General features: G+C 47.6%; 2 protein-coding genes across 84 annotated transcripts in view; one reads left to right on the top strand and one right to left on the bottom strand.

Moving 5' to 3' along the window:
* Positions 1 to 17,490, top strand: part of MMS19 (MMS19 cytosolic iron-sulfur assembly component) — a 38,667-nt gene extending 21,177 nt beyond the window's left edge. For 17 of the 50 annotated variants that reach the window (XM_077947044.1, XM_077947037.1, XM_077947042.1 and 14 more), the window contains 25 exons: positions 94 to 222; positions 313 to 374; positions 4,955 to 5,041; positions 5,599 to 5,673; positions 6,070 to 6,147; positions 6,687 to 6,825; positions 7,391 to 7,545; positions 8,209 to 8,287; positions 8,893 to 9,018; positions 9,211 to 9,292; positions 9,639 to 9,739; positions 9,844 to 9,993; positions 11,803 to 11,958; positions 13,137 to 13,236; positions 13,702 to 13,804; positions 13,923 to 13,991; positions 14,213 to 14,339; positions 14,803 to 14,903; positions 15,059 to 15,115; positions 15,574 to 15,760; positions 16,065 to 16,147; positions 16,280 to 16,444; positions 16,526 to 16,585; positions 16,919 to 17,019; positions 17,100 to 17,490. In XM_077947044.1, coding sequence (XP_077803170.1) covers positions 94 to 222; positions 313 to 374; positions 4,955 to 5,041; positions 5,599 to 5,673; positions 6,070 to 6,147; positions 6,687 to 6,825; positions 7,391 to 7,545; positions 8,209 to 8,287; positions 8,893 to 9,018; positions 9,211 to 9,292; positions 9,639 to 9,739; positions 9,844 to 9,993; positions 11,803 to 11,958; positions 13,137 to 13,236; positions 13,702 to 13,804; positions 13,923 to 13,991; positions 14,213 to 14,339; positions 14,803 to 14,903; positions 15,059 to 15,115; positions 15,574 to 15,760; positions 16,065 to 16,147; positions 16,280 to 16,444; positions 16,526 to 16,585; positions 16,919 to 17,019; positions 17,100 to 17,127 — 2,600 coding nt within the window. In that variant the 3' untranslated portion in view covers positions 17,128 to 17,490. Of the gene's footprint in view, positions 1 to 93; positions 223 to 312; positions 375 to 4,954; positions 5,042 to 5,598; positions 5,674 to 6,069; positions 6,148 to 6,686; positions 6,826 to 7,390; positions 7,546 to 8,208; positions 8,288 to 8,892; positions 9,019 to 9,210; positions 9,293 to 9,638; positions 9,740 to 9,843; positions 9,994 to 11,802; positions 11,959 to 13,136; positions 13,237 to 13,701; positions 13,811 to 13,922; positions 13,992 to 14,212; positions 14,340 to 14,802; positions 14,904 to 15,058; positions 15,206 to 15,573; positions 15,761 to 16,064; positions 16,148 to 16,279; positions 16,445 to 16,525; positions 16,586 to 16,918; positions 17,020 to 17,099 lie in introns of all 50 variants that reach the window. The other 33 variants (XM_077947056.1, XM_077947061.1, XM_077947051.1 and 30 more) reach the window with 10 other exon arrangements.
* The window catches only part of ZDHHC16 (zinc finger DHHC-type palmitoyltransferase 16), a 31,234-nt gene that overhangs the window by 1,722 nt on the left and 2,745 nt on the right, over positions 1 to 26,767 (bottom strand). Inside the window, exons 2-12 of one of the 34 annotated variants that reach the window (XR_013397713.1) lie at positions 23,791 to 24,038; positions 23,425 to 23,619; positions 23,208 to 23,296; positions 22,796 to 22,824; positions 22,058 to 22,191; positions 21,873 to 21,920; positions 20,932 to 21,017; positions 19,985 to 20,108; positions 19,726 to 19,796; positions 18,104 to 18,677; positions 12,762 to 14,923 (exon numbers count right to left, since the gene is read on the bottom strand). Coding sequence is in view for 26 of the 34 variants with exons in the window: in XM_077945196.1 (XP_077801322.1) it covers positions 18,563 to 18,677; positions 19,726 to 19,796; positions 19,985 to 20,108; positions 20,932 to 21,017; positions 21,873 to 21,920; positions 22,058 to 22,191; positions 23,173 to 23,296; positions 23,425 to 23,619; positions 23,791 to 24,033 (1,140 nt within the window). In the remaining 8 variants the exon portion in view is untranslated. 34 annotated transcript variants of the gene reach the window in all.

Here is a 26,767-nt window from a genome sequence, read left to right as displayed (position 1 = left end):
AGCAGTGATAGCAGAGGGAGAACACAGGCCAGGAGAAAGCCCACAGTTTCTGTGCTGTGGGACAATATAGTAACCTTATTCTCTCCTTCCCAGAGCTAAAGAGCCTAGGAGCTGACTTCACCTTTGGCTTCATCCAGGTGATGGATGGGGAAAAGGATCCCCGTAATCTTCTGGTGGCCTTCCGCATCGTCCATGACCTCATCTCCAGGGACTATAGCCTGGGTACATCGTGGTAGCCATGATGAGCTGGTTGGAGCTTTATCAGATGAATGAAGCTGATAAGCCAACCTCATTCTTTCTCTGTTGCCACAGGACCCTTTGTGGAGGAGTTGTTTGAAGTGACATCCTGTTATTTCCCTATCGATTTTACCCCTGTAAGTAGCACCTTCGTTGATTGATCATGTATTTGTTGAGTATCTGCTATGTGCCAAGCCCTGTTCTGGGCACTGAGGGTACAGGTTACCAAAATAGACATCCCTGCCCTCATTATTTTATATTTTAATAAACTAGGAAGTGGAAAAGCGTTTGACATATGAGGAATGATTCAAAGCAGCGTGTATTTGGGCGAATTCTTAAGCTCCTTAACACTGTATTTAGTGCTGAAGGCTACAGGATTGCAAAACACTGTCCCTGCCCTTGAAGGCTGAAACATTTAAGTAACAGTAGATTAGGTAGGAAAATGAGTAGTGCTATAGCTGTTCAGAGAAGACAAGAGTTCAGTATGAGCTAGAGTAGGCAGGAACTGACTTGGCAATTAAGATAGGACTTCAACTGGTTTGTGGGAGATGCATAAGATACGATTCTGGAGTTGGATAGGGCATCTCAGGCTATAGAAACAAAGTGACAAAACAAAGAAGGCACAGTTGTGCACAGTGTACACAAGGTATTTGCTCTGACCCTCTTGGGCCTTCCTCCTACTCTGCAGTTGAGTTCACTTCTACTGCCAAATACTCAGAGTTTCATCACCATGTGGGTGTGTGTGCTGCAAGCATTAGTGGTTTGAAAGAAATAAAAGGCATTCTGTTGCAGCATGCCAAACAGCATATTGACTCTCACTGCCTTTATAGTGACACCACCATCTTTGCTGTAGGGAATTTCTTACCAGCTTATTTCAGTTGACATTATGTTACTGGGGACCACCTCTCTCCTGAAATGAATCTTTTCATCTCTTTCATAATCAGAATTCTTATTCTAACTCTATACTCTTGAAATCTTGAAAGATCCTGGTTCAGCCACCACATTCTTCTATTTTCACTTCGGTTTGTGTGGTTTTTTGTTTTTGTTTGGTTTGGTTTTTGCTTTTTTGAGACAGAGTCTTGCTCTGTTGCCCAGGCTGGAGTGCAGAGATGCGATCTCAACTCACTGCAACCTCTGCCTCCCGGGTTCAAGCAGTTTTCTGCCTCGGCCCCCCAAGTAGCTGGGGTTATAGGTGCCCGCCACCACAGCCGGCTAATTTTTTTTTGTATTTTTAGTAGAAATGGGGTTTCACCATCTTGACCAGGCTGGTCTTGAACCCCTGACTTCGTGATCCACCTGCGTCAGCCTCCCAAAGTGCTGGGATTACAGGTGTGGGCCACCATGCCCAGCCTTTACTTTGTTTTATTTTGTGTTTTGTGTTGGTTTTGAAAATATAATTCATTCACATGATCCAAAGTCCAAAAGGGTGAGAAATCTCCCTACCATCTTTTTTTCTTCATAATCAACCAAGTTATCAGTTATGTTTGTATCTTTACAGAGTTTTTTCATCTATATATAAGCAAATGCCTTAACACCACCCCCCTAAAATTATAGTGTGTGCACATGCGGGCATGTACACACACACACACTTCTATACTTTGCTTTTTTCACTGAACAGTATGTCTTGGAGAGTGTTCCATGTCAGTATATAAGTTAGTTATTTCATTCTTTATGGCTCCATAATATTCCTTTGACCAGAAATAACGAATTTATTTCACTAGTCCTCTGTGGATTGTTGCTAATCTTTTGCTGTTATGAGCAATGCTACAACTTTCATACATATGGGTATAATGATAGAATAAATTCCTAAAAGAAATTGCTAGGTCAAAGAATATATGCATTTATAATTTGGGGGAGAGGAACAGTATTTCATCCAATTTTTTGAAAGGTTATACAATGAGCATGATTCAACATTTAAAGGGTAGATAATTAAACTCCTTTCATACCCCTTTACTGCCACTGTCCATTTTCCCATTGGAAACAATCACTGTTCACAGCTGTTTATTTTCACAGAGATAATCTAGGCAAAATAAACTTACAGATAATATTAGGAAAGTTTCTCTCATTCAAGCAGTTTTTGTATGTTGTTCTGCACTGCAGTCTGTCAGAAGCAGAAAGCTCTTATCAAGATATTAATTAAAACAGAGGCATCTGGCTTTAGTGTAACTATTTGAGTTACAGATATTCTTTGTCTTACAAATCAGGGTTTTTTTTGTTGTTGGTTCTGTTTTGTTTCGTTTTTGAGACAGGGTCTCACTCTGTTGCCCAAGCCGGAGTGCAGTAGCACAATCCTTGCTCACTGCAACCCCTGCCTCCTGGGTTTAGGTCATTCTTGTGCCTCAACCACCTGAATAGCTGGGATTACAGTACGTGCCACCATGCCCGACTAATTTTTTTTTAATATATTTTTAGTAGAGATGGGGTTTTGCCATGTTGTCCAGGTTGGTCTCGAACTCCTCACCTCAACTGATCTACCTGCCTCAGCCTCCCAGAGTGCCGGAATTATATGCGTGAGCCACCACGCCAAGCCACAACTCAGTATCGATCATGTGCCATCATAGTGGATCTGATCAATTTAGGGTTCAGTTTCTTCACTATGCTTATATGCTCACTCTAAGAAGAGGCTGGCAAACTTTTTCTTTCTTTTTTCTTTCTTTTTTTTTTTTTTTTTTTTTTTTGAGGCAGGCTGGAGTGTAGTGGCACCATCACGGCTCACTGCAGCCTCCACCTCCCTGGACTCTGGTACTCTGGTGATCCTCCCACCCCTGCCTCCTGAGTAGCTGGAACTATAGGCACACGACACTACTCCTGACTAATTGTCGTATTTTTCTATAGAGACAGGATTTTGCCTTGTTGCCCAGGCTGGTCTTGAATTCCTGGGCTTCCACCTGCCTTGACTTCCCAAAGTGTTGGGATTACAGGCATAAGCCACCATGCCTGGCCAACGTTTTCTATAAAAGGCCAGACAGTAGCTTTGTGGGTCATATGGTCTCCTCAACTCTGCTGTTACTGCACAAAAACAGCCTTAGAGACAAGAACAGCTACAGTAGCTATATCCCAATAAAACTTTTATTATCAACACTAAACTTTGAATTTCATATAATTTTCACTTGTCACAAGATATTCTTTTGGTTTGTTTCAAACATTAAAAATGTTAAAACCATTCTTAGCCAAACAATGTCAACAGGTTGATTTTTACTCCTAATGCAGAGTAGATATTGGATCTTCCTTCACCGTCATCCTAGATTCCCTTATCATTTTTCTTGGATCAGATCTCCTATTTCCTGAGTTCACATATTCCTCATTTTGTGGTTTACCCCCTCAGTTTGGTGGTGTACTTCCTTTAGTATTTTCCTGTGAGAATGTAGGAAGAAGTGAGGATTTTTTAGATTTGTAAGCCTAAAATGTCTTCAATCTTTTCTCTCATTTTTGACATTATGGGTATGTAATTCAGGAATAGAAATTCTAGGCCAGGTGCAGTGGCTCACACCTGTAATCCAAGCACTTTAGGAGGCTGAGGTGGGAGGATCACTTGAGGTTAGGAGTTCGAGACCAGCCTGACCAACATGGTGAAATCCCGTCTCTACTAGAAATACAAAAATTAGCCAGGCGCGGTGGCAGGCGCCTGTAATCCCAGATACTTGGGAGGCTGAGGCAGGAGAATTGCTTGAACCTGGGAGGTGGAGGTTGCAGTGAGCCAAGATTGAGCCACTGCAGTCCAGCATGGGTGACGGAGTAGGACTCCATCTCAAAAAAAAAAAAAAAAAAAAAAGTAAATCCCTTCTTTTACTGTGTTTTTGGTGGAGTTTGCGAAGAGGAAAAGGAAAACCTGATTTATGTTTTCAATCTGTCGTCTTGGTACAGAAACCATCAAGGCTTTCTGTTTTCAGAATTACAGCTTTTTATAAGGGTGAAAAAAATGGAAATGTCCATCAACAAGGAATTATTTAGATAAACTAGTACAACCACAAAATGAAATCATAGCCACTAAAACTAATGCTATGAAAGAATAATACCATAAAAATGTTCTTAATATGTTAAGTGAAAAAAATTAAAAACTGCATGTACAAAATTATCTTTAAGTATACAGAAACAGTATATACTAGCACATAGTAACAATATATATCAGAGAAGAAAGCAATACACGAGAAAGTTAAGCATGCTTATCTCTTAGTGGTGAAATGATAGAAAAATGTGTAATCAGATCTTTAAAAATGCCTAAAGATAAAAGTTCCCAGGCCGGGCGTGGTGGCTCAAGCCTGTAATCCCAGCACTTTGGGAGGTCGAGACAGGCGGATCACGAGGTCAGGAGATCAAGACCATCCTGGCTAACACGGTGAAACCCCATCTCTACTAAAAAATACAAAAAAAAAATTAGCCAGGCGAGGTGGCGGGCGCCTGTAGTCCCAGCTACTTGGGAGGCTGAGGCAGGAGAATGGCGTGAACCCGGGAGGCGGAGCTTGCAGTGAGCCGAGATCCAGCCACTGCACTCCAGCCTGGGCGACAGAGCGAGACTCCGTCTCAAAAAAAAAAAAAAAAAGTTCCCAAGGAATACATAAAAGGTCAAGCATGTCTTCTTGCTGAGGCGTCATTATCTTACTGTCTTCCCTGATTGGGTATGAGTATCACCCTGTTCTACAGGGTTACCAGGTTCAAGCCTGGGTTCAAGGGTGGTCTGAAATGTTACACAAACCCACAGCCCTTCTCCCTTTTCCAGCCACCTAATGACCCCCATGGTATCCAGAGAGAAGACCTCATCCTGAGTCTTCGCGCTGTGCTGGCTTCTACACCACGATTCGCTGAGGTGGGTCTAGCCAAATTAAGGTGTATAGCCTCTGCCAATAGAAGGTTCTGAAGAAAGAGCAGTAAAAGCATGGAGAAAAAAAGATCTGGTATACATTTTAGGGCATGACACCCTACAAGTGTCTTATGTGGCAGGTATCTTCAAACCTTCGATACAGAAAACTTTAGCATCTCTTCATAATCCAGAGCTGGATTCAGTGGCGCACACCTATAGTCCCAGCTACTCAGGAGAGTCTGAGTGGAAAGGATCACTTAAACCCAGGAGTTCAAGTCCAGCCTGGGCAACATAGGGAGACCCCGTCCCCTCTTACACAAAATAAATAAATAAATAAATAAACCCAATCCCTATATGGTGCTGTCTTTTAAAATCCTGTAACTTTGTCAGCTTGCCTGTTTTTGAGGTAGTGGGGCTCTGGCCACTGCTTGGCAGGAAGTTAGCTCACATTCATAGCTCCTGACTTCAGTATAGCTCCTTGATAAGTAGTACCTGCTTCTGAGGACTTGATGTGACTGACATACTACCCATCTCAGGCTTAAGATCTTGCTTCTGTCCCACAGTTTCTGCTGCCCCTGTTGATTGAGAAAGTGGATTCTGAGGTTCTGAGTGCCAAGTTGGATTCTCTACAGACTCTGGTGAGTGATTTTTCTCCTTGCAGGACCCAGCTACCTTTTGACAAGTTAGGGGTACTAAAGGATATAGATTCTTGGATAGCCAAGGAACAGTTCATGGGCCTCAGAAGAGGACACCCAGGATTTGGGCCTCTGTGTCGACCTGAAGCCCCCAGCTGCATATTGTCGTGTCCCATCCCATAGTAACTGAGGAAAGGCTGACCAGCACTCCCTCTTAGGCTTCTATTTTATCAACCAGGGTAATCTCCTATTTTTCTGTTCCCTGAGTAGGACTGTTAAAAATCTTCACTGGTTTTTCTGCTGAGACCAAGGCTCCTCCAGGTGTCCTTATGCTGAGGTACCTGCACATCCTAGGTGTCTGAGTGTGCACATAACTGATAGCAGCGGTTTCCTTGGCAGAATGCTTGCTGTGCTGTGTATGGACAGAAGGAGCTGAAGGACTTCCTCCCCAGCCTTTGGGCTTCTATCCGCAGAGAGGTGAGTGTTACTCAGATAAATTCACTGCTATTAACTCTCAATTGTCAGGCATGAGGGGAAATAATACATCCTGTCCTTTTCCCTCTGTCATCCCCAGGGCCAAGGTATTATGCCTGGTTATTCAGGAGGCAAGCAGGGGGACATAATTCTAGTTGAATGACGAGAGAGAGTCCCTATGTGACAGTCAGCTGCTTGGTAAGAGCAGTTGATCACCTTTGCACATTACCCACTTCTTGTCCTTCTGTGGCAAGGAGTGCAGGTTATGGTGCCTCTGACACCGTGGTGAATAGAAAGGTGAGCAGAGCCACTGCTCAGAGTTGGTTTTCTGTTTCTCAGAAAGTGTGTGTCTCTGTCCTGAGTGTGACTAAGGACTTGGTAAGAACACACCAGTTGAGAAGACACTCAGTTGACGTGTTAATTTCCATTTCTGTGTCCTAGAGGTTCTCACTCTCCTCTCCAACAAGGAAATAGGCAGTGGATTGGTGGGGTCTCATCTGGTGCAGGCTCACCTCAGTAGCCATGGGATCCCTCCCTGACAGGTGTTCCAGACGGCAAGTGAGCGGGTGGAGGCAGAGGGCCTGGCGGCCCTCCACTCCCTGACTGCGTGTTTGTCTCGTTCTGTGCTGAGGGCTGATGCTGAGGACCTCCTTGACTCCTTCCTTAGCAACATTCTACAGGGTAATGGGGCTGTGGCAGCCAGGAAGGGGAGTGAGCACAATAGAAATGACATTCCTTGCCCGGGTGTGGTGGCTCACACCTGTAATCCCTGTACTTTAGGAGGCCGAGGTGGGTGGTCAGGAGTTCAAGACCAGCCTAGCCAACATGGTGAAACCTCGTCTCTACTAAAAATACAAAAATTAGCCGGGCGTGGTAGTGGGCACCTGTAATCCCAGCTACTCAGGAGGCTGAGGCAGGAGAATCGCTTGAAACTGGAAGGCAGAGGTTGCAGTGAGCTGAGATCGTATCACTGCACTCCAGCCTGGGCAACAAGAGCAAAACTCTGTCTCAAATTTTAAAAAAAATAAATAAATAAATGACATTCCTTAAGGGCCAGTGACCTTTCTTGTTTAGCCCCAATATATTTGGTGATCTGGGGGCAATAGCCCTACTCTGAATTGAAAACAATTTGAGTGTTAACTGCTTGCAAACTGTCATGGGTCTCAGTCTCCAACCTCTGTGGACTGTAGGGGAGTCAGGCACCGTTTGGCCTCCTCCCCAGGTCTGTGATGTGCTGCTTCTCTAGACTGCAGGCACCACCTGTGTGAACCAGACATGAAACTGGTGTGGCCTAGTGCCAAGCTGTTGCAGGCAGCTGCAGGTGCATCTGCCCGGGCCTGTGACTATATCACCAGCAATGTCCTGCCTTTACTGCTGGAACAGTTCCACAAGCACAGTCAGGTAAGGGAGCAGAATCTTTGGGGGAATGATGGGACCTGTGTGCTAGGTTCCCTTTCTCAGAGTGCTAAGTTTTAGCTGGGGCCGACATAGTAGATCTTGGGTTTTGCTCCCATTAGCTGCTGCTGCTGCTTCCCTTACTTACTTTTTCCCTGTCTCTTACATAAAAGGATCATTCTCCCAAAAAGGGAGGATTGCTTGAAGCCAGGAGTTCAAGATCAGCCTGGGCAACAAAGCGAGATGCCATCTCTAAAAAACAAAATTTATTTTTAATTAGCCAAGCAGGACATGCTGGTTCATGCCTGTAATCCCAGCACTTTGGGAGGCCAAGGCGGGAGAATCACTTGAGGCTAGGATTTAAAGACCAGCTTGGGCAACATAGCAAGACCACATCTCTACAAAAAAAAAAAAAATTTAAATTAGCTGGATAAGGTGGCACGCATCTGTAGTCGCAGCTACTCAGGAGGCTGAGGCGAGAGAATCACTTGAACCTAGGAGGTCGGGGCTGCAGTGAGCTATAATCATGCTACTGTATTCCAGCCTGACTGTGGCATAGCAAAACCCCCATCTCTTGGAAGAAAGAAAGGTTTCTCCCTACATCCAGAGTAGCAGGATTGAAATACCTTAAAATATTCTTTGACTCCAGTACCCCTTGAAACATTACAGAGCAGCCAGCGGCGGACAATCCTTGAAATGCTCCTGGGTTTCTTGAAGCTGCAGCAGAAATGGAGCTATGAAGACAAAGGTGAGGTTGCCTTCCATTGCAGTGCTCTGGGGACTGTTGAACACTGCAGACTATAAAGGACAGCAGGGCAAAGAGTGCTGTGGAAAAGTAGTCTAGAACAATGGTCCTATTCTGAGGTTGTAGCACAAGAGAACACTAACAGATGAGATGGATGAGATCTGTTTATTTTTCTCAGTGTGCTTCCTGGATACCCAGTGGATTAAGCTCTTTAAATCTGCCCCAGGAGGCGGGGCATGGTGGCTCACACCTATAATCCCAGCACTTTGGTAGGCTAAGGCAGGTGGAAAACTTGAGGTCAGAAGTTCAAGACCAGCCTGGCCAATATGGTGAAAAACCCTGTCTCTACTAAAAATACAAAAATTAGCCAGGTATGTTGGCACATGCCTGTAGTCCCAGCTACTCAGGAGGCTGAGGCAGGAGAATAGCTTGAACCTGGGAGGCAGAGGCTGCAGTGAGCCCAGATTGTGCCACTGCACTCCAGCCTGGGCAACAGAGACCTTGTCTCAAAAAAAAAAAATCTACCCCAGGTTGTCTGTATATCACAGCTTAGTCAGGGATATGGAATGTAATGGCTTCCTTCTAACCTGGCCTCTGTCTCTCCCTAGATCAAAGGCCTCTGAATGGCTTCAAGGACCAGCTGTGCTCACTGGTATTCATGGCCCTAACAGACCCCAGCACCCAGCTTCAGCTTGTTGGCATCCGTACACTCACAGTCTTGGGTGCCCAGCCAGGTACATCTTAAGGGAAAGAGAGAAGAGAAGGATATTGGTCCTTTTCTTGTAAGGCTGCCTTAGTGAAAAGCAGCCTTACTATCCTGTTCTCACTGCAACTCTGGATGATTTGGGATTTCTAATAAGAGCTTGGAAGGGTTGTGATGGCTGCAGGGGACGAAAGATGGGATTCATGTTCCCTTCTAACTACAGATCTCCTATCTTCTGAGGACTTGGAGCTGGCAGTGGGTCACCTGTACAGACTGAGCTTCCTGGAGGAGGATTCCCAGAGTTGGTGAGAATTTAAAGCAGTGAGATATAGAGCACGCTGTTCCCTGCCTCTGTATTGGCAGCAACAGATCAAGCTAGGACCAGGGCTCTGTGCTTCTGACCCTTGGCTCTCCTTAGGGGAGGTGAGCTCTGTGTTAGGCTCTGGCTGCTAACCGGTTGGAGAGATGTAGGACTGCTTTCTTCTTAGGCTTTAAGAAACCCTGTCAAACTCAGTGGTGTAGGTACTTGACTTCTACTCTTTGGCAAGGAGGTGTTGGGAGCTCACACTCCTGAATCTGCCTAATATCAGACCTAGGCAAGAGAGCTGTGAGCCAAGGCTCAGCCATTGCTCATCTGCTCTGCGCCTCCAGCAGGGTGGCAGCACTGGAAGCATCAGGAGCCCTGGCTGCTCTCTACCCTGTGGCCTTCAGCAGCCACCTCATACCCAAGCTCGCTGAGGAGCTGCGTGTAGGTATGTGTCTCTAATCCTCTGTGGCGCATCCCTTCCCAGCAAGGCTTTGGGGCCTTCGTGCTTGCTATCACACAGTGAACCTTCATCTTATGGGTTGCTTTCAGGGGAGTCAAATTTGACTAAAGGAGATGAGCACATCCAATGCTCCCAGCATCTGTGCTGTCTGCAAGCCTTGTCAGCTGTATCAACACATCCCAGCATCGTCAAGGAGACACTGCCTCTGCTGCTGCAGCATCTCTGGCAGGTGAACAGAGGTAACTACTAGGAATAATAACCAAGGGACTGGGCTGAATGGGGAGCTGTAGTCAAGTTTGGAGTTGATGCCTCTAAGGCAGTGGTTCTAGCTGTAGCTATACATAAGAGTAACACAATCAACTCTTTAAAAAAAAAAAAAAATACTGATGCCTGCGTCCAACTAAATCAGTCTCTGAGGAGGGATGGGACTTGGGCAATAGTACTATTAAGAGTACCCAGCCAGAGCCGCCGCCCATGCCTGTAATCTCAGCACTTTGGGAGGCCAAGGCCAGTGAATCACTTGAGGTCAGGAATTTGAGACCAACTTAGCCAACATGAAGAAACCGCGTCTCTACTAAAAATACAAAAAAATTAGCTGGGCATGGTGGCATGCGCCTGTAATCCCAGCTACTAGGGAGGCTGAGGCAGGAGAATCTCTTGAACCTGGGAGGCGGAGGTTGCAGTGACCTGAGATTGCACCACTGCACTCCAGCCTGGCCAGCCTGAGCGATAGAGTGAAACTCTGTCTCAAAAGAAAAAAAGGGCCGGGCATAGTGCCTCACGCCTGTAATCCCAGCACTTTGGGAAGCTGAGGCGGGCAGATCACAAGGTCAGGAGTTGGAGACCAGCCTGGCCAACATGGTGCAACCCCGTCTCTACTAACAATTATCTGGGTGTGGTGGCAGGCACCTATAATCCCAGCTACTCGGGAGGCTGAGGCAGGATAATCATTTGAACCCTGGAGGCGGAGTTTGCAGTGAGCCAAGATCGTGACGTTGCACTCCAGCCTGGGCAGACAGGGTGAGACTCCGTCTCAGGAAAAAAAAAAAAAGTGCCAGGCCAGGTGTGGTGGCTTACGCCTGTAATCCCAGCACTTTGGGAGGCCAAAGCTGATGGATCACTTGAGCTCAGGAGTTTGAGACCTGACCAGCCTGTGCAACATGGCGAAACCCCATCTCTACAAAAAATACAAAAATTAGCCAGGAGCAGTAGCATGCACCTGTAGTCTCAGCTACTTGGTAGGCTAAGGCAGGAGAATCACTTTGAGCCCGGGAGGTGCAGGTTGGAGCAAGCCGAGATCGATTCATTGCACTCCAGCCTGACCTGGGCAACAGGAGTAAAGCCCTGTCTCCAAAAAAAAAAAAAAAAAAAAAAAAAAGAGTAGGTAATTTTCATGTGGGGCAGAATTGAGAGGCATCACCCTAAGGCCATGGTGCTCAAAAGATGGTCTGTTAACCAGCAGCATGGGCGTCATCTGGGAGCTTGTTAGAAGTGCAGAATCTCAGGCCCTCACTGATCAGAATCTGCATTTTAACAGTGTCCCCTGGTAACTCAGAGACCGTTGAGTTTGAGAAGCAGTGCTCCAAGGCAAAAGTGACAGCAGCCTGCCCTGTGGGTAGATTCAGGCCTACCATGGTTGATCCAGCAGCTGTTACATAGTAGAATGAATACTAGACTTGGATTATAACTTGGGCTTGATTCCTGACTTTGCACTTCCTGTGACCCTGGAAAAGCCACTGATCTTTTATTTCATTGTGCCTGCATGTCCTTCTCTATAGAGTGAGGGAAATTATACTTCTAGGGTTGTTACGAAAAATAAGGGGAGAATATATACAAGTGTTTCTGCTGCAGAGCCTGGGACAGAGCAAGTCTCAACTATGAAGTCTGAATAGATCAGAAAGAACAGCCAGGAGAATAAAGTGACTCAGCTTTTTAATAAGGCACTCTTGGTCTCTTCACTCATCTTTGTTCTTCTCATCTGCTGTGTATTGGAAATACCTGAAAGTGCTTTTAAGAAAACCTTACAGAGAACACTTTCTCACCAACAGGGAATATGGTTGCACAATCCAGTGACGTTATTGCTGTCTGTCAGAGCCTCAAACAGGTGGCAGAAAAATGTCAGCAGGACCCTGAGAGCTGCTGGTATTTCCACCAGACAGCTATACCTTGCCTGCTTGCCTTGGCTGTGCAGGCCTCTATGCCAGGTAACTTTCCACCTCTCCTTCCTGGCCTTTGGGAACTCTGCCCTCTGCTGGTGTTGAACACCACTGCCACCCTCTGGGTATTGGTACTGTGTTTTGTATCATCAGAGGTTTATTTTGAATCCTTTGTCCTCAGAGTGAGATTTCATTTCATAGTAAAGGGTGCCACCCTGACCAATGGCAGGAACCAAAATCTACTAGTGTTAGCAACATTCAAAAGAATGCACACCTTTTCCCCTTGAAGTGCTATGTGATTAGTTTACTTAGAATTGGACTCTGGAGTCAAGCCCACCTGGTTGGGTTTCAGCCTCAGCTCTACCACGTGCTAATTTAGGTGAAGATATTCAGCCTTTCCAAGCCTCAATTTCCTCACTTGTAAGGAGGAGATAGAGTACCGTCTAGGCTGGTGCCATGGTTCACACCTGTAATCCCAGCACTTCAGGAGGCCAAGATAGGAGGATCACTTGAGTCCAGGAGTTTTGAGACCAGCCTGGGCAACACAGGGGACCCTGTTCCTACAAATAGGCATAGTGGTGCATACCTATAGTCCCAGCTGCTCAAGAGGCTGAGGTGGGAGGATAACCTGAGCCCAGGAGTTCAAGGCTGCAGTGAGCCATGATTGTGCCTCTGCACTCAAGCCTGGGTGACAGAGCGAGATCCTGTTCCTGTCTCAAAAAAAAAAAAAAGAAAAGAAAAACTGTTTCACAGGGTAGTTGGTAAGGACTAAATAAGATAGTGTGTAGTACCTGCCACACAGGAAGTACTCAGTATATGATAGTTGCTATAAATAATAAGGACTCATGAAGAAAAATGCATGTTTTTAATTTTTTCAGAAACCAACATTACTGTGTTTTTTTTTCTTTGCATCTCCATGGACACCAGGGACAACATTTCTATTTCTTATGTTAAGACTGTTCATCTTAGCTATCCTTCTTTCCCACTGTTGGCTTAGTCTAAGGACTGTGCTGAGTTCTCAAGAGCGCTCTGTGGCCCCAGGTCAGACCAGTCCTGTTTCTAGTGCCCTGCTGGTTCTCAGGACTACAGCACTACCAGAGGCCAGATTAAGAACTGCTGTCATGGCTAGAGTCAAGCCCCAGAGTCAGTGATGGTGACAGAACCCAATCATCCATTTCTTGAACCCGTCATGGTCTTGTGATTGTGTGCATGTGTATGTTTTGCAGAGAAGGAGCCCTCAGTTCTGAAAAAAGTACTGTTGGAGGATGAGGTGTTGGCTGCCATGGTGTCTGTCATTGGCACTGCTACCACCCACCTGAGCCCTGAGTAAGTATAATCATGGATGTGGCCTGAACCCAGGGAGGATAGCATTCTTGGGAAGAAGCAACAGGTAGCTGCCTTGTCAGCTGTCCTTTTACCTATATGTAAATGTGGGTGCAGTTAATTGTCTTGTAAGTTTTGCTGACAAAACAAAAGGAAGGGGCTCTTAGCATCATGGACTGTGAGGGTGGGAAGCCATGGACCAGTGGTTCTTAGCTGCAGATGGGCTTAAGAATTACCTGTAGGGCATTTTAAAACATACCTTGACTTCCCAGATGGGAACCTGAATATAAATGATTACTGGCACATAATATGTGCCAAATTAGTATTTGTTCAATGCATGAATGATCAGGGCATGTCCCATTGACTTGGTGATCCTAATTTGAACCCCAGGTTGAAAAGCATGTCTGTGGAGGAGAGGGCTGCTTTAGAATCCTAGCTCCTTGGTCATACCTAGTACTTTGCCCCCAGGTTAGCTGCCCAGAGTGTCACACACATTGTGCCCCTCTTCTTGGATGGCAACGTCTCCTTTCTGCCTGAAAACAGCTTCCCAAGCCGATTCCAGCCATTCCAGGTGACAGTCTTACAACTTACATCCTTCAAGCTGGTTTTTTTAGGGCTAATCTGGAATGGGTAGAGGGGCAGACAAGCCTATTGCTGGCAGTTTTGATCGGGCTCTGCTTCTTTTATAGGATGACGCCTCGGGGCAGAGGCGGCTGATTGCACTGCTTATGGCCTTTGTCTGCTCCCTGCCTCGAAATGTAAGTGAGCACATTTGGGAAGTACCGTTATTTAACCTTGACAAGGGGAAATGGATCCCAGGTGACTTTGGGTTGAAATTTGCCACAGGCTAAGCTGATCTTTTACTTCCCCCACCAGAGGAGTTAGTTCTTATCCATCCCGGTCCCTGCTGCCACTGTGTACTGGTTCTCTTGGAGTTCAGGTGTTCTCTGGGTCCATTACATGGCCAGGTTTTCTGTAGGTGGAAATCCCTCAGCTGAACCAACTCATGCGGGAGCTTTTGGAACTGAGCTGCTGCCACAGCTGCCCCTTTTCTTCTACCGCTGCTGCCAAGTGCTTTGCAGGACTCCTCAACAAGCACCCTGCAGGTACTGAGATCAGACTGTGTAAGGAGCCTCCCACAATCAACTACCCGTGAAACCTTATAGCTCAGTTCTCATTCTCTTTTTAAAAGGAGCTTGCTAATAACATTAATAGGGCTTCAACTGCTCAAGCACTGTCCTGGGACTGCCTGTGGGAAAAGCATCAAGACCACAGTTGGGCAGAGCTTTATAGTACCTAAGAAGAGAAGGGAGCACAAAGAATCTAGTTCTGCCATCCTACTCCCTACAGTGGGGCTAGTGACAACCCTCTCTTTTCAAATGGCAGCACCTCTGTATTATGAGAATACCAGGCTCTTCTGCAGGTGTCCAATCATTTTGTCCACAGGCAAAAATGGTATTTTCCCTTTCTAACAGCTTCTCAGGCAGCTCTGCACTTAAGTGATTTGCATCCTTCATTGTTAAAGGGAAAATGTGTAGCCTTTATGTCACCATTTCCTCTCCTTTTTAGGGCAACAGCTGGATGAATTCCTACAGCTGGCTGTGGACAAAGTGGAGGCTGGCCTGGGCTCTGGGCCCTGTCGTAGTCAGGCCTTCACTCTTCTTCTCTGGGTAAGGAGTTGGAGTAGAGTCTGTTTAGACAGAGAGGCAGTTATGTCTGGTTAAATAAAATGTCCCTGTTTGACCCTAAACTATAAACATCTATGTCTCTGGGTTCTGGGGTTTGAGTGTCATTCCCCAATTGCTCTCTGTGTCTCCAATTACAGGTAACAAAGGCCCTAGTGCTCAGATACCATCCTCTCAGCTCCTGCCTTACAGCCCGGGTACGTCCTTTCTGGAGACAGGAGAACCCAGGACCTAAACAAACTTTCTTGTTGCTCCTATTCCTCCCAAGGACTTCCATCCTCCTCTGTGTGGGTTTTTTTTTTTTTTTTTTTTTTTTTGAGACAGGGTCTCACTCTGTTGCCCAGGCTGGAGTGCAGTGGTGCGATCACAGCTCACTCCAGCCTCAACCTCCATAGGCTCAGTGATCCTCCCACTTCAGCCTCCCAAGTAGTTGGGACTACAGGGGCACCCCACCACACCCAGCTAATTTTTGTATTTTTTGTAAGAACTGGGTCTGGCCATGTTGCCCAGACTCCTAGGCTCAAGCAGTCTACCTGCCTTGGCCTCCCAAAGTGCCAGGATTATAGGCATGAGCCACCATACCCAGCCCCATTCTCATCTTTGGCACTTAAGATTCTTCTTCCCTGATGTACCTCAAAGGCTCTTTTTTCTCCAGCTCATGGACCTCCTGAATGACCCAGAATTAGGTCCAGCAGCAGCGGACGGCTTCTCTCTGCTCATGTCTGACTGCACTGATGTGTTGACTCGTGCTGGCCATGCTGAAGTGCGGATCATGTTCCGCCAGCGGTTCTTCACTGATAATGTGCCTGCTTTGGTCCAGGGCTTCCATGCTGCTCCCCAAGGTGAGGAGTCTGAAAGAAAGGCCCCACATATACACACCTCTCCTTTGCTTGGCCACATTCCCCAAGATAATTTAGGAGCCACTTGCTTCCTTAGAGCTATATTGTGGTCTGTGCCTAGAAGACTAAACTTCTAGATTCTTGTCCTACTTCTTCCTTTGATGGGTGTATCTTGCTTATTCTGAGCGTGAAGGACTTTTTCACCCCTTTGTAGGCTGATGTCTCAGCCTCATCACAGATCAGGATTGAATTCTCAAGCTATATATCGAAGTCCAATTTCTCTTCTAAGCCTTTCCATTTTTTACAGATGTGAAGCCAAACTACTTGAAAGGTCTTTCTCATGTACTTAACAGGCTGCCCAAGCCTGTGCTCTTGCCAGAGCTGCCCACGGTAAGTCCTGCAGGCAGAGCTTCTAAGCAAAGGACAAAGCTATTCTTCCTCAGATGGGGCTAGAAAGAGGAGGGGACAAGAACCAGGATCTTCACTATGTGGCCATCCCCCACCTTGCCCATTGCCCCTTAGCTTCTTTCCTTGCTGCTGGAGGCCCTGTCCTGCCCTGACTGTGTGGTACAGCTCTCCACCCTCAGCTGCCTTCAGCCTCTTCTACTGGAAGCACCCCAAGTCATGAGTCTTCACGTGGACACCCTCGTCACCAAGTTTCTGAACCTCAGCTCTAGCCCTTCCATGGTGCGTTGAGCCCCAGCAACTCTTTTAGGCACCAGCATCTCTCCCTGGGCACGCTCTCACCTCCTTGTGGTTGTGTTCCAGGCTGTCCGGATCGCCGCACTGCAGTGCATGCATGCTCTCACTCGCCTGCCCACCCCTGTGGTAAGTACCTCAAGCGTCCCTCCTTGGCCTGGGAACGTCTCAGAAGAGACATGTAAGTACCTTTTTGCCTTAGTCAAGTAGGGTTGGCCACCCTGCTGTGTAATTGAGATCTGAATTACAAGGTGCAGATCTTGTAATTCTGGGCCCAAGGATTATTTTCCTTGGGCCCAGAAGGTAACAGAATGGTCATCCTGCCACTTAACATCCCTTGGAATCGCTAAAGATGTTTTGCTTTCCTCAGAATATTATTTGTGCAGAATCAAAAAAGCGGTACTTTCAGCTGCCTTGGATGAGCAAGGTTGATTATATCCTCTATATCCTCTGACACCACAGCTGCTGCCGTACAAACCACAGGTGATCCGGGCCTTAGCCAAACCCCTGGATGACAAGAAGAGACTGGTGCGCAAGGAAGCAGTGTCAGCCAGGGGGGAATGGTGAGTTTCTGGGTCATGGGGAGAGATGGGACCAAAATGAGCCTCACCACTAATGCCGCCAACTTTCTTTCTGCCTACAGGTTTCTGCTGGGGAGTCCTGGCAGCTGAGCCCTCAGTCCTGGCCTAGACTGTTCTGACAATCTAACCTGGAATTACTATCGAGCCATCGTCCCCAAAGCAGGGAAACCACTGGCCTCTGACTGCCTTTCCCACAGACACAGCACAAATGCTAGGCCTCTGTTGCATGGCTGTACAAGGAACATAAGAGTCCAGATTTCTAGTGGATTTGTGAAATAAGTGTGTGTGAGACACTTGTGTTTGAAGAAAGATCTAGGGTCCTGGGTCTCTTGTATTGGTATGTCAGAAAAGGGGCGATATGCTGCTGAGGGGTGAGTGCATATGAGTGTGGCCCTGAGGACCGAGGCTGGTGGATGTGTGTACCTGCTGAAGAATAAAGATTTCTTTTGGTAAGGGGCTGTCAGATATTTCCCCCACCCCACATATGCTTCATATAACCCAAGGGGCCACTGCACCAAGCTGGAGGAACAATGACAGGGACTGGCCTGTAAACCCAACACCTTAGGAGGCTGAGGCAGGCTGATCACTTGAGGCTAGGAGTTTCAGACTAGTCCTGGCAATACAGCAAGAACCCATTTCTACAAATAATTAAAAAAAAATTAGATTGGGCATGGTGGCCGATGCCTATAATCCCAGCATTTGGGGAGGCTGAGGCGCATGGATCACTGGAGGTCAGGAATTCAAGACCAGACTGGCCAACAGGGTGAAACCCCATCGCTACTAAAAATACAAAAATTAGACATGGTGGCACACGCCTTTAATCACAGCTACTTGGGAGGCTGAGACACAAGAATCACTTGAAACTGGGAGGCGGAGGTTGCACTGAGTCGAGATCGCACCCCTGCACTCCAGTCTAGGAGACAGAGTGAGACTCCGTCTCCAAAAAAAAAAAAAAAGGAGGCATGACCAGAACACCTACTCACTAGGTTTTGACCCTGACTTTCCCCTTCCCTGCCCTATTGTGAGGCAGAGAGTGAAAAGCTACATATCTTTAAAAATCGAATACCTTTATTTTTGTTCCCTTCAGCAGCATGTGAGAAGTGGCAGTGACCTCAGCAGCAGGTCTGGTATCTTTGCCCTGTTGAGAATCCAAGATCTCAGCTGTACTAGTCAGGTGTTTTTTCAGACAGCAAGTAGGAGAGGTGGTGGCCAACTCCAGTGCTGTATCCTGGAGGAGGTCCTGGTCAGCACTGGGCAAGGTAGGTAGCTAGCTGCCTGACCCCTAGTCTGGGGTTGGAACTTCTGTTTGCCTGAGTAAAGGGATGTCAGTCCTAAGATTTCTCCATATTGTGTCTTTCTTCTGCAGTGGCAAAAAGGCTGGTCCTTGAATTGTCCTGCATGGTACCCTAAAGCAGGCCCACTGGCTCTTTTTGATCAAGGATTCCAAGAAAAGTTGCCCTTGGAGGCCCTTGAAATAACATAGGAAGCAGAATGAGTGCTCAAGTCGTGGCTGACACAGTCTAGCTCACACTGCCATCACAGAGGCTGAGTGAGCAGTCACCCAGGGAGGGGGCTCCCAGCTCATTCCATTCCCATGGGGCAGGTGACTAGAAGGTAAGAGCACCCGAGTAAGCCAATGCCTAGAAGAGAAAAGAGAAATGTCTCTGAGTTCCAAGAATTCTTGGTCCTTCCCGATCATCATTCCTTAACAAGCATACATCAAGGTATCCTGAAGCTACCTTGATGTCAATCATGAAAGTAACAAAAGTTCTAATTTTTTCTGCCCAATTTTATCCAACAAATGTACCTTTTGGTGCCTTGAAGGCCTTTTGAGGTTTCGAGCTCAACTTCTAAAGGTCCACTTTAAGCACAGTGATAGGAGTGTCATGTACATGGGAAAGGGTGGAGGGAAGGCACGTCTGCTCATCTAATTGTTATCGCCTCAGTAATTGCCATTTGAAAAATTGTTTCCCCAGCCAGGCGTGGTGGCTCACACCTGTAATCCCAGCACTTTGCGAGGCCGAGGTGGGCGGATCACGAGGTCAGATCAAGACCATCCTGGCTAACATGGTGAAACCCCATCTCTACGGAAAATACAAAACAAAAATTAGCCGGGTGTGGTGGCGGGCACCTGTAGTCCCAGCTACTTGGGAGGCTGAGGCAGGAGAATGGTGTGAACCCCGGAGGCGGAGCTTGCAGTGAGCCGAGATCGCGCCACTGCACTCCACCCTGGGCAACAGAGCGAGACTCCGTCTCAAAAAAAAAAAAAAAGAAAGAAAAATTGTTTCCCCTTGTCTTGGGCTGAGAGGTAGCTCCAATTACTGTCTTAGGGCCTCTGTGACAAGTAGATTATTTTCATGTCACAAATTATTGGCTTGAACTCTAGACACTGCTCTCCAAGTGAGAGGTGACTGGTGGCCACCGAATCCTACAACCAGAGGCCCCTTCCTGAGCACAGCTTTCCTAGGATTCTACCGTAGTCATGTTGAAGCCTTATCTGTTACTTAAAACCACACAGTGTTGGCCTCAAACCTCTTAGGTTCAAATGAACAATGATCTCTATTCGTAGAGTCTAGAACTGTGCTAACACAGTAGCTACTAGCCATATTCTAAGTGCTCACAGGCACAGAACATCTTTCTCATCACAGCATTCTGTTGGACCGCATTAGTCTGTGTGTCTTACATTACCTTCCTGTGTCCACACCCAGGAATACCTTCCAGTTTTCCAAGCAGCCGTAGTTGTAAGGATTCCTAAATACCTGGAGCCAAGAAAAACACGTTTCTTTGAACTTCTAATTTTTGAGACTAAACTGGCTAAGCTAAAGCTCAGGTAGAGTAGTTCTGGCCTTTTACAATGCTTGCCCTAGTCAGCCCTGCCCATGGCCTGTTTACAGGAGAGCAGGTTCAGTTACCCACCTACCCACCCGGAGCCTTTAACCCTACTCACTCTGCCCTTGGCCTGTAGCCGACGTCTCTCCTTCTTGTTGATGTGCCTTTCGATGCTAGTCTCACCTCGACTGATGAGAACAGCATGCCATACAGTTAGGGCACCCAGGGCAAGTGCCACAGAACTAAGAAAAGAGGGGCGAAGACTGGTGGGTAGTTTAGAGAGGGCTGGAGGAAGTATGTCTGAAATTGAGCTAAGCAGTAACAACTGGCTTGTAACCTCTCTACCTAAGTCTTCCTCACCTCCCAGCATATATCCTAGATAAACTTTTACTTCATTATGTCTATAAAGAGCATCAATGAAAAAGCATCAAAGTGGCCTAAGAATAAATGATGTGAAGCCAGGCAGAGTAGCTCATGCCTAGTAGTCCCAGCAACTCGGGAGGCTGAGATAGGAAGATCATTTGAGTCTAGCATGGGCAACATAGCAAGACTCCATCTCTGTTGTTGTTGTTAAAGGAAAATAAGAGAGTATGCAGAAAGGAGAGTAGAGAAGTCTGTATTACTGAGAAAATGTTCTATATTTCCTAAAATACCCATGCTTGGGAGATAGTGGGAGGTAGTAAAAGCACCCAGGGTTGGAATGGGATGGCAAGAAATTCAAATTCCAGTGCTACTATTCCTACTAGCTGTGTATCATAGAACAAGTCACTTCACCGCCCCTTGGCCCCCAATTTTCAGTTTTCCTCATCTATAAATAAGGAGTTTAACTTACTTTGGTTACATATCAAGCATATACTTGTATCCATGTGCTTAGTAATAAGCAATGCCAATATCCTCAGTGCTCCCTGCCCCGAAATGCTTTAGAAAAGTGCTGGCTCTTTGACAACCTAAATTAGACTAAAACAGTAGCAGTTCACTTAGGAATGGGTTTCCGCCTGCATGTGGGCACCTAAAAAACTTTTTTTCTGAAGCTTCCCCTCCCTTAAAACTATCAAAATTAAATACCTGCACAGGAACCAGAGGTAGACAAGACTCTTGTGAGTCATCCTTTCTCGAAAGGAGAAGATGGGTGGTGGGGTCTGGTGATAAGTCTAGAAAAAGAAAACAGCAAAGCTGGCTCATTTGCTCCGTGGGTCTCCAGCAACGGCCCCAGCACCTATAGGCAGGAAGTGATCCAAACCCAGGCAGAGAAAACGGGGTAAAGCCACAGAGGAGTCAGGGTAGCAGCGAAGATGGGTGGACCAAGCCCAGCGGCATCACCACATGGACAAACACTGGGCAGCAGAGCAGGGTCTGGACAGGATGGTGAAGCACAGGAGGAGCTGACCCTGGGCCTTTAGAGTGACAACACAGATGGGGCTCCAGGGGAAGCCACTCCAATCCCCAGCCAGAACTCCTTCACTGCGCGGCTGCATCCCCAAGAGAGGAGACCAGACCATACCCAGAATGGACTGACTGGAGTGAGGAGAACCACTAGGGACTGTGAAACGGCAGCAGAAATACAATCAATATGGGCCCAAGATGGGTTCAGCAGATTAAGGAGTCCTAAAAGGTACTGGGGGCAGGGATGATCCAGATGTAGATAGACCAGGTGCAAGGGATGATCAGACTGGCTCAGCCTGATCTCTGTCCCCTGGAACCCCATTACACAGACTAACATAGACTCCTTGCTGCTCAGGCCGTCACCAAGGCAGATTGCTTGCTCGGCCGAAGAGAGGTGATGATGGGATAGATAGCCAAAACTGTCAAATACCAGGAACTTCCAGCTTGCCTGTAGGTCACTTAGTTTACCCACCACAGCCAGTCTGCCTGAACACTCCTGATCTGGTCTAGAGTGGCCTCTCAGCAGCCTCTACAACTAAATGGGCAGGTCGGCCCCAGTTGCCTGAGCAACTCTATGCCCCCAGGCCTGAGCAGCAGGAGGCAGTGGGGTTGGGACAGCCCACCTGGTTGGCAACCGCCTGTAGTTTGTTCTTGTCGAGCTGTTTCATTTTCTAAGGGGATGGAAAACAGTGCTGGTTATACTCTCACGCCTCTAGGATGGGGTGCTACTGCCCCATTCCTTAGGGACAGATTCTACATCTCAAAGTTCTGCACTACCAAGCTGCCCTATTCCTGACAACGAGCTCACCTCAATGGCAGCATAAGCCTCCCGGAAAAGGTCCCAACTTCCATAGCTGCAGTAGACACAGCCCAGAGTCATGAAAAAGCAGAATGAGAAGAAGTATCGATGGTTATAGTGGCCCACACAATTGTTTAGCCAGGCTGGTTGGGAAATGATTAAGGACTAGAATCAAACACAATTTCAGGCGGTGTCCAGGCCCCTCGGATTCATCCCTGGTTCGTGACAACATCACCCAAGCCTCAGGCTTCCAGTCACTAAGAACTACTTTCCAAAGGCAAGAAAATACAAGACTTTACACCCAAGGTTGAGGTAGAAGTGCTCAAAGCTTTTCAGAGCATTCAGGTCCCACCAGGAAGTCACAGAAACTGAAATCCTTCACTAAAATGAATCTGCCGATATTTCCGCCTAGCTGGAGTCAGCCAGACATCTGTGTGGAACAGCAGACGGGGACCCATAGTTCTATCTGGCGTACCCAGTGAACAACCACAGAAGCTCAAACATCTCTTTCCATCCAATAGCTGTTAGCATGAGAGTTTAGAAAAGAAAGAGCTGTTAAAAGATTCCTTGCTCCAAGAAGATCTGTCCTAGAGTGTGAGCTTCCTGCTCCCCCAGGAGATGGTCAGCCCCCACAACTCCTCAATTCCAGTGTTCTCTACAGGGTGATGCTAAAATGGTGGTCATTAACCCTGTACAGTACTCTGGAGCTAAGGAAGGCCTCAGGCAGAAGAGGAAGCAAAAGGATACGGCAGTGGTGATCCATCTTCAGCACACACCTGTGAGGAAGGGACACAGGCTCTGTTACGGTGGCCAAAGTTCTTGAGATGTCAGTGCCAATTCTGACATCATCCTGCTGAGGTGGAAAGGGCACAGACTTTGAAGACAGCCAGGCCTTGCTTCAAACCCAGCTCTGCAGTTTAATAGCTATAAGATACTGGACTAGGTAATTCATCTCTCCAAACCTCGGTTTTCACAAGTGGTAATAATGCCTAACTCACAGGACCATCGTAAGGATGAGGTGTCAGGAGAAGAGGGCACATCGCCTGGGACATGATGGGTGCTTCACCTATGTCTTAGCAAACTCAAGGTGAGGTTTTGCCCTAGGGCTACAGCAGAAGGGCCACAGCTGGGATTCCCAGAGAGCAAAGCCAAGACCCACCTGTTGCAGATGCTGCAGTGGTGTGTTCGGGCTGGCTTGGGGTAAATGCACTTCTTACAGATGGAGACCGTGGCGATATCATTCCTGCCCTGTGTGAAGGGAGAGCATAACTGTGGCAGCACCAGTTCTGTCTCAAAACATACCAAGGTACTCTCCCCACTCCTGGGACCAGGTCCCATAGCCAGCAACTTCCCCCAGTGCCCCTGTGAGGACCCACCTGGGGTGGGTACCCAGGCGGAGTGGTGATGGCCTGGTAGTAGTGGAAGACAATCAGGATCAGATTCCAGTGGCTATAGAAGAAATGCCAGCAGAGTCGTGGCACTGAGTAGGTTCGGAGGATGAGAGGCAGGACACATAGGTAGGCGATAGCCACAATGGAGCCTGTCAGCACGATCACCAGGACTACGAACACCTGCCAACACCAGCAAGGTCAGGGAGACATAGCGCAAGAGCTATGCCCAAAGCAGACTCAGAGTTTCCCTAGGGGTGGGGGCCGGCCTCCAAAACCTGGGTTGAGTCTGTCAGAGACATGTCCCTCTGCTCCCCACAATACCCCTTTTCCTGCTCCCTGGACATCACTCACCACTCCAAACCAGCGGATCACATTGTCTACCAGCCAGTAGACAGGCTCAAAGGCAGCATCAACAGCAGTGTCACTGCCCCCAAAGGAGTTGTAGAGCAGGGAGCGCAGGCAGACCTTGCCGTAGCGCCAGCGCTGTACTAGACCCCGGAGCAGAGGTGGACAGCGGCGCCTGTAGCCCAGCAGCAGAAGCAGGCGGAGGCAGAGGCGGGCTGGGCCCAGCAGCAGGCTCCGCTGGCCTCGCATGGTTCCTAGGAGAGCACACCATTGTGAGGATCTAGTCTGAGCCCTCCCTTCCCAACCCGCTAGTGGGAAGGCCTAGAGTACTCACTGGGAGGGCAAAGACCTGAGACTAAGACCCAGCTAGGCCAGTCACCAACTATGAGAAGTAGGGAGGTTACTTCATTTTTCTACGGACAGTGCCCATGTTCCAACCAGAGTAAGGGGGTAAGACTGACGGTTCTGAGCCTGCAGAAATCGTACTTATATTACACCACATGGTTGCATAGCAAATCCAAGGTGATGCACACCTAAAGCAACAGGCCACAGGGAAGGGTGAGAAAGGCCGCTCCAAACCAAAGCAGTCTTAGGAATTGTCTGTGTAGACAGACCTTTGGGTGGAGTGTGGCCCACATGGACAAAGCTACCCACTGTGTCTCTGGACATGGCCACCGTAGCAGAGATCGCCCAGGCTTCCTGACTGCGTTGGCGCATCAACCTACCTTCAGACGATTACTCCTCACCAAAGAACAGCCAGTGGAGGAATGAGTACACAGAATGTGGATCCTGCACCGAGATATTCCCTGGTGCTATTTAAGTCTTGGCAAAAGATACTCTTCCTTCCTATTCCCTCTGGGCTGACGTCACAGGCTAGCCGACTCAACCTGGTAGCATGACATTCCCTGTCTCCTGTCAGGACAGCCAGCTACCCCTTGCATGACAGAAAATACTTTGTCTCCAATTCCATTCCCAGCCCCACTCCTAAGGAAATGGTAGCTAAGATAACTCCAGGTATTCTGAGCCAAAACCACAGGAAGGAGTCACGAGCAATGGGAGGGGACCTCCATGTTGATTCATGAAGGCCTTGGGGGCCTGACCTCTCTGATGGACTCCACTGCCCCAGTCTAATTAGACACTCAAGAACCTTCTCTGCAGCTGCTGCCTTAGCCCCAAGCTGCCCAACCAGACTTCCCAGTTCACTGCTTCTGTGGCACCTCTACCAGTGCCTCCATCTCCTCTCTGCAGTTTCTACCTCATGCAGCAGCCATGGGAAGAGATCAGCTACCTGGGCAATGACCAGAAGACACAGATGCGCTAACAGATGACAGTTTCATCAGTTCTGCAGATTAAATACTTTCACCAGAAAGAAAAATTATCTGATTTTGCCCTGAGGCAGCCAGGGAGGGCTGCTTTGTCCTTGACAACCCCATTGACTTATTTAACAGGTAGCTCAAAACCCAACAGAAACTGGAGGAGGCTGCTCCACTGCAGGGACGGTTTCAATTCTGTAACTGGAGCACTGTACTCTCCTTGCACCCTGGCTCATCCCCACAAAAGACCTTTCAAAGAAAACACTTAATTACCTCCTTGCACAAGCCCTGTAAGCTCTAAGGCGAAAACGAACTCAGCAGACAAGGTCTACAGAGGAGAAAGCACAATTCGGTAGGGACCTACACAGCACCAGGATAAATAAACCGTCTGTTCCTGTCACCTCCTAGGAAGCTAAAAGAATTAAAGGGAGTGTAGAAAAGATAAAAAAAGGCCAGGCATGGTGGCTCACGCCTGTACTCCCAACACTTTGGGAGGCTGAGGCAGGTGGATCACTTGAGGTCAGGAGTTAGAGACCAGCCTGGCCAACATGGTGAAACTTTGTCTCTACTGAAAATACAAAAAAATAGCTGGGCACGGTGGCACATGCCTGTAATCCTGGCTACTTGGGAGCCTGAGGCAGGAGAATGGCGTAAACCCGGGAGGTGGAGGTTGCAGTGAGCCGAGATCACACCAGTGCACTCCAGCCTGGGAGACAAGAGTAAGACTCCGTCTCAAAAAAAATTTTTTTAAAAAAAGCTCAAGCTCAAACTTCCACCCCTATTGTTTGGAGGCATGATTTGGCTTGTAGCATGAATTTTTAAAGTGGTAGATACCCACAATCAAATGTAAGAGTGGGACAAAACAGATTACCCCACAACAAATCTAGGTGGCTGTGGGACTGTCCACATCGCTGTTCATTCCCTTTCTATAGCTAATGGAGAGTTTCCTATTTGCCAAAATACTTTTTGTAGTATTAGCATGCAAATCCAATGCATTCCTCATTTGTAATAAACTCGAATTATATGCTACTTCACACCTCTTCTAGTCTTAAAAAAAAAAACTTCTGTTCTCCACTTTTCAGATCATTCTCAACCACGTCCTAAATTCCTGAGCGCTACAGGAAATGCCTGCCTCAAGGACTAGATTTACCCAATTCCTTAGGGTTCAATTCTGTCCCTAAGCAGTTCTGTAGCCTCGGACAAATCATTCAACCCTGCTGGGACTCAATCTCCTTGTGTTCACATTCAGTGAGGGAGTGGGATTAAATGCTGAAGTCCCTTCCAGCTCTCACCCTTATTGATTCTGTAACTATACGGATACAGTCAACGCCCGTATCTGCGGAGGGATTGGTTCCAGTCCTCCCTTCAGATACCAAAATCTATGGATGCTCAAATCTGTTATAAAATGGCATAGGCCGGGCGCGGTGGCTCAAGCCTGTAATCCCAGCACTTTGGGAGGCCGAGACGGGCGGATCACGAGCTCAGGAGATCGAGACCATCCTGGCTAACACGGTGAAACCCCGTCTCTACTACAAAATACAAAAAAACTAGCCGGGCGAGGTGGCAGGCGCCTGTAGTCCCAGCTACTTGGGAGGCTGAGGCAGGAGAATGGCGTAAACCCGGGAGGCGGAGCTTGCAGTGAGCTGAGATCTGGCCACTGCACTGCAGCC

Source organism: Macaca mulatta, chromosome 9, assembly GCF_049350105.2.
Source record: "Macaca mulatta isolate MMU2019108-1 chromosome 9, T2T-MMU8v2.0, whole genome shotgun sequence".
NCBI classification, from domain to species: Eukaryota; Metazoa; Chordata; class Mammalia; order Primates; family Cercopithecidae; genus Macaca; species Macaca mulatta.
Note: the sequence above shows the minus strand (reverse complement) of the source record. Positions and strands in the feature narration are given on the sequence as shown.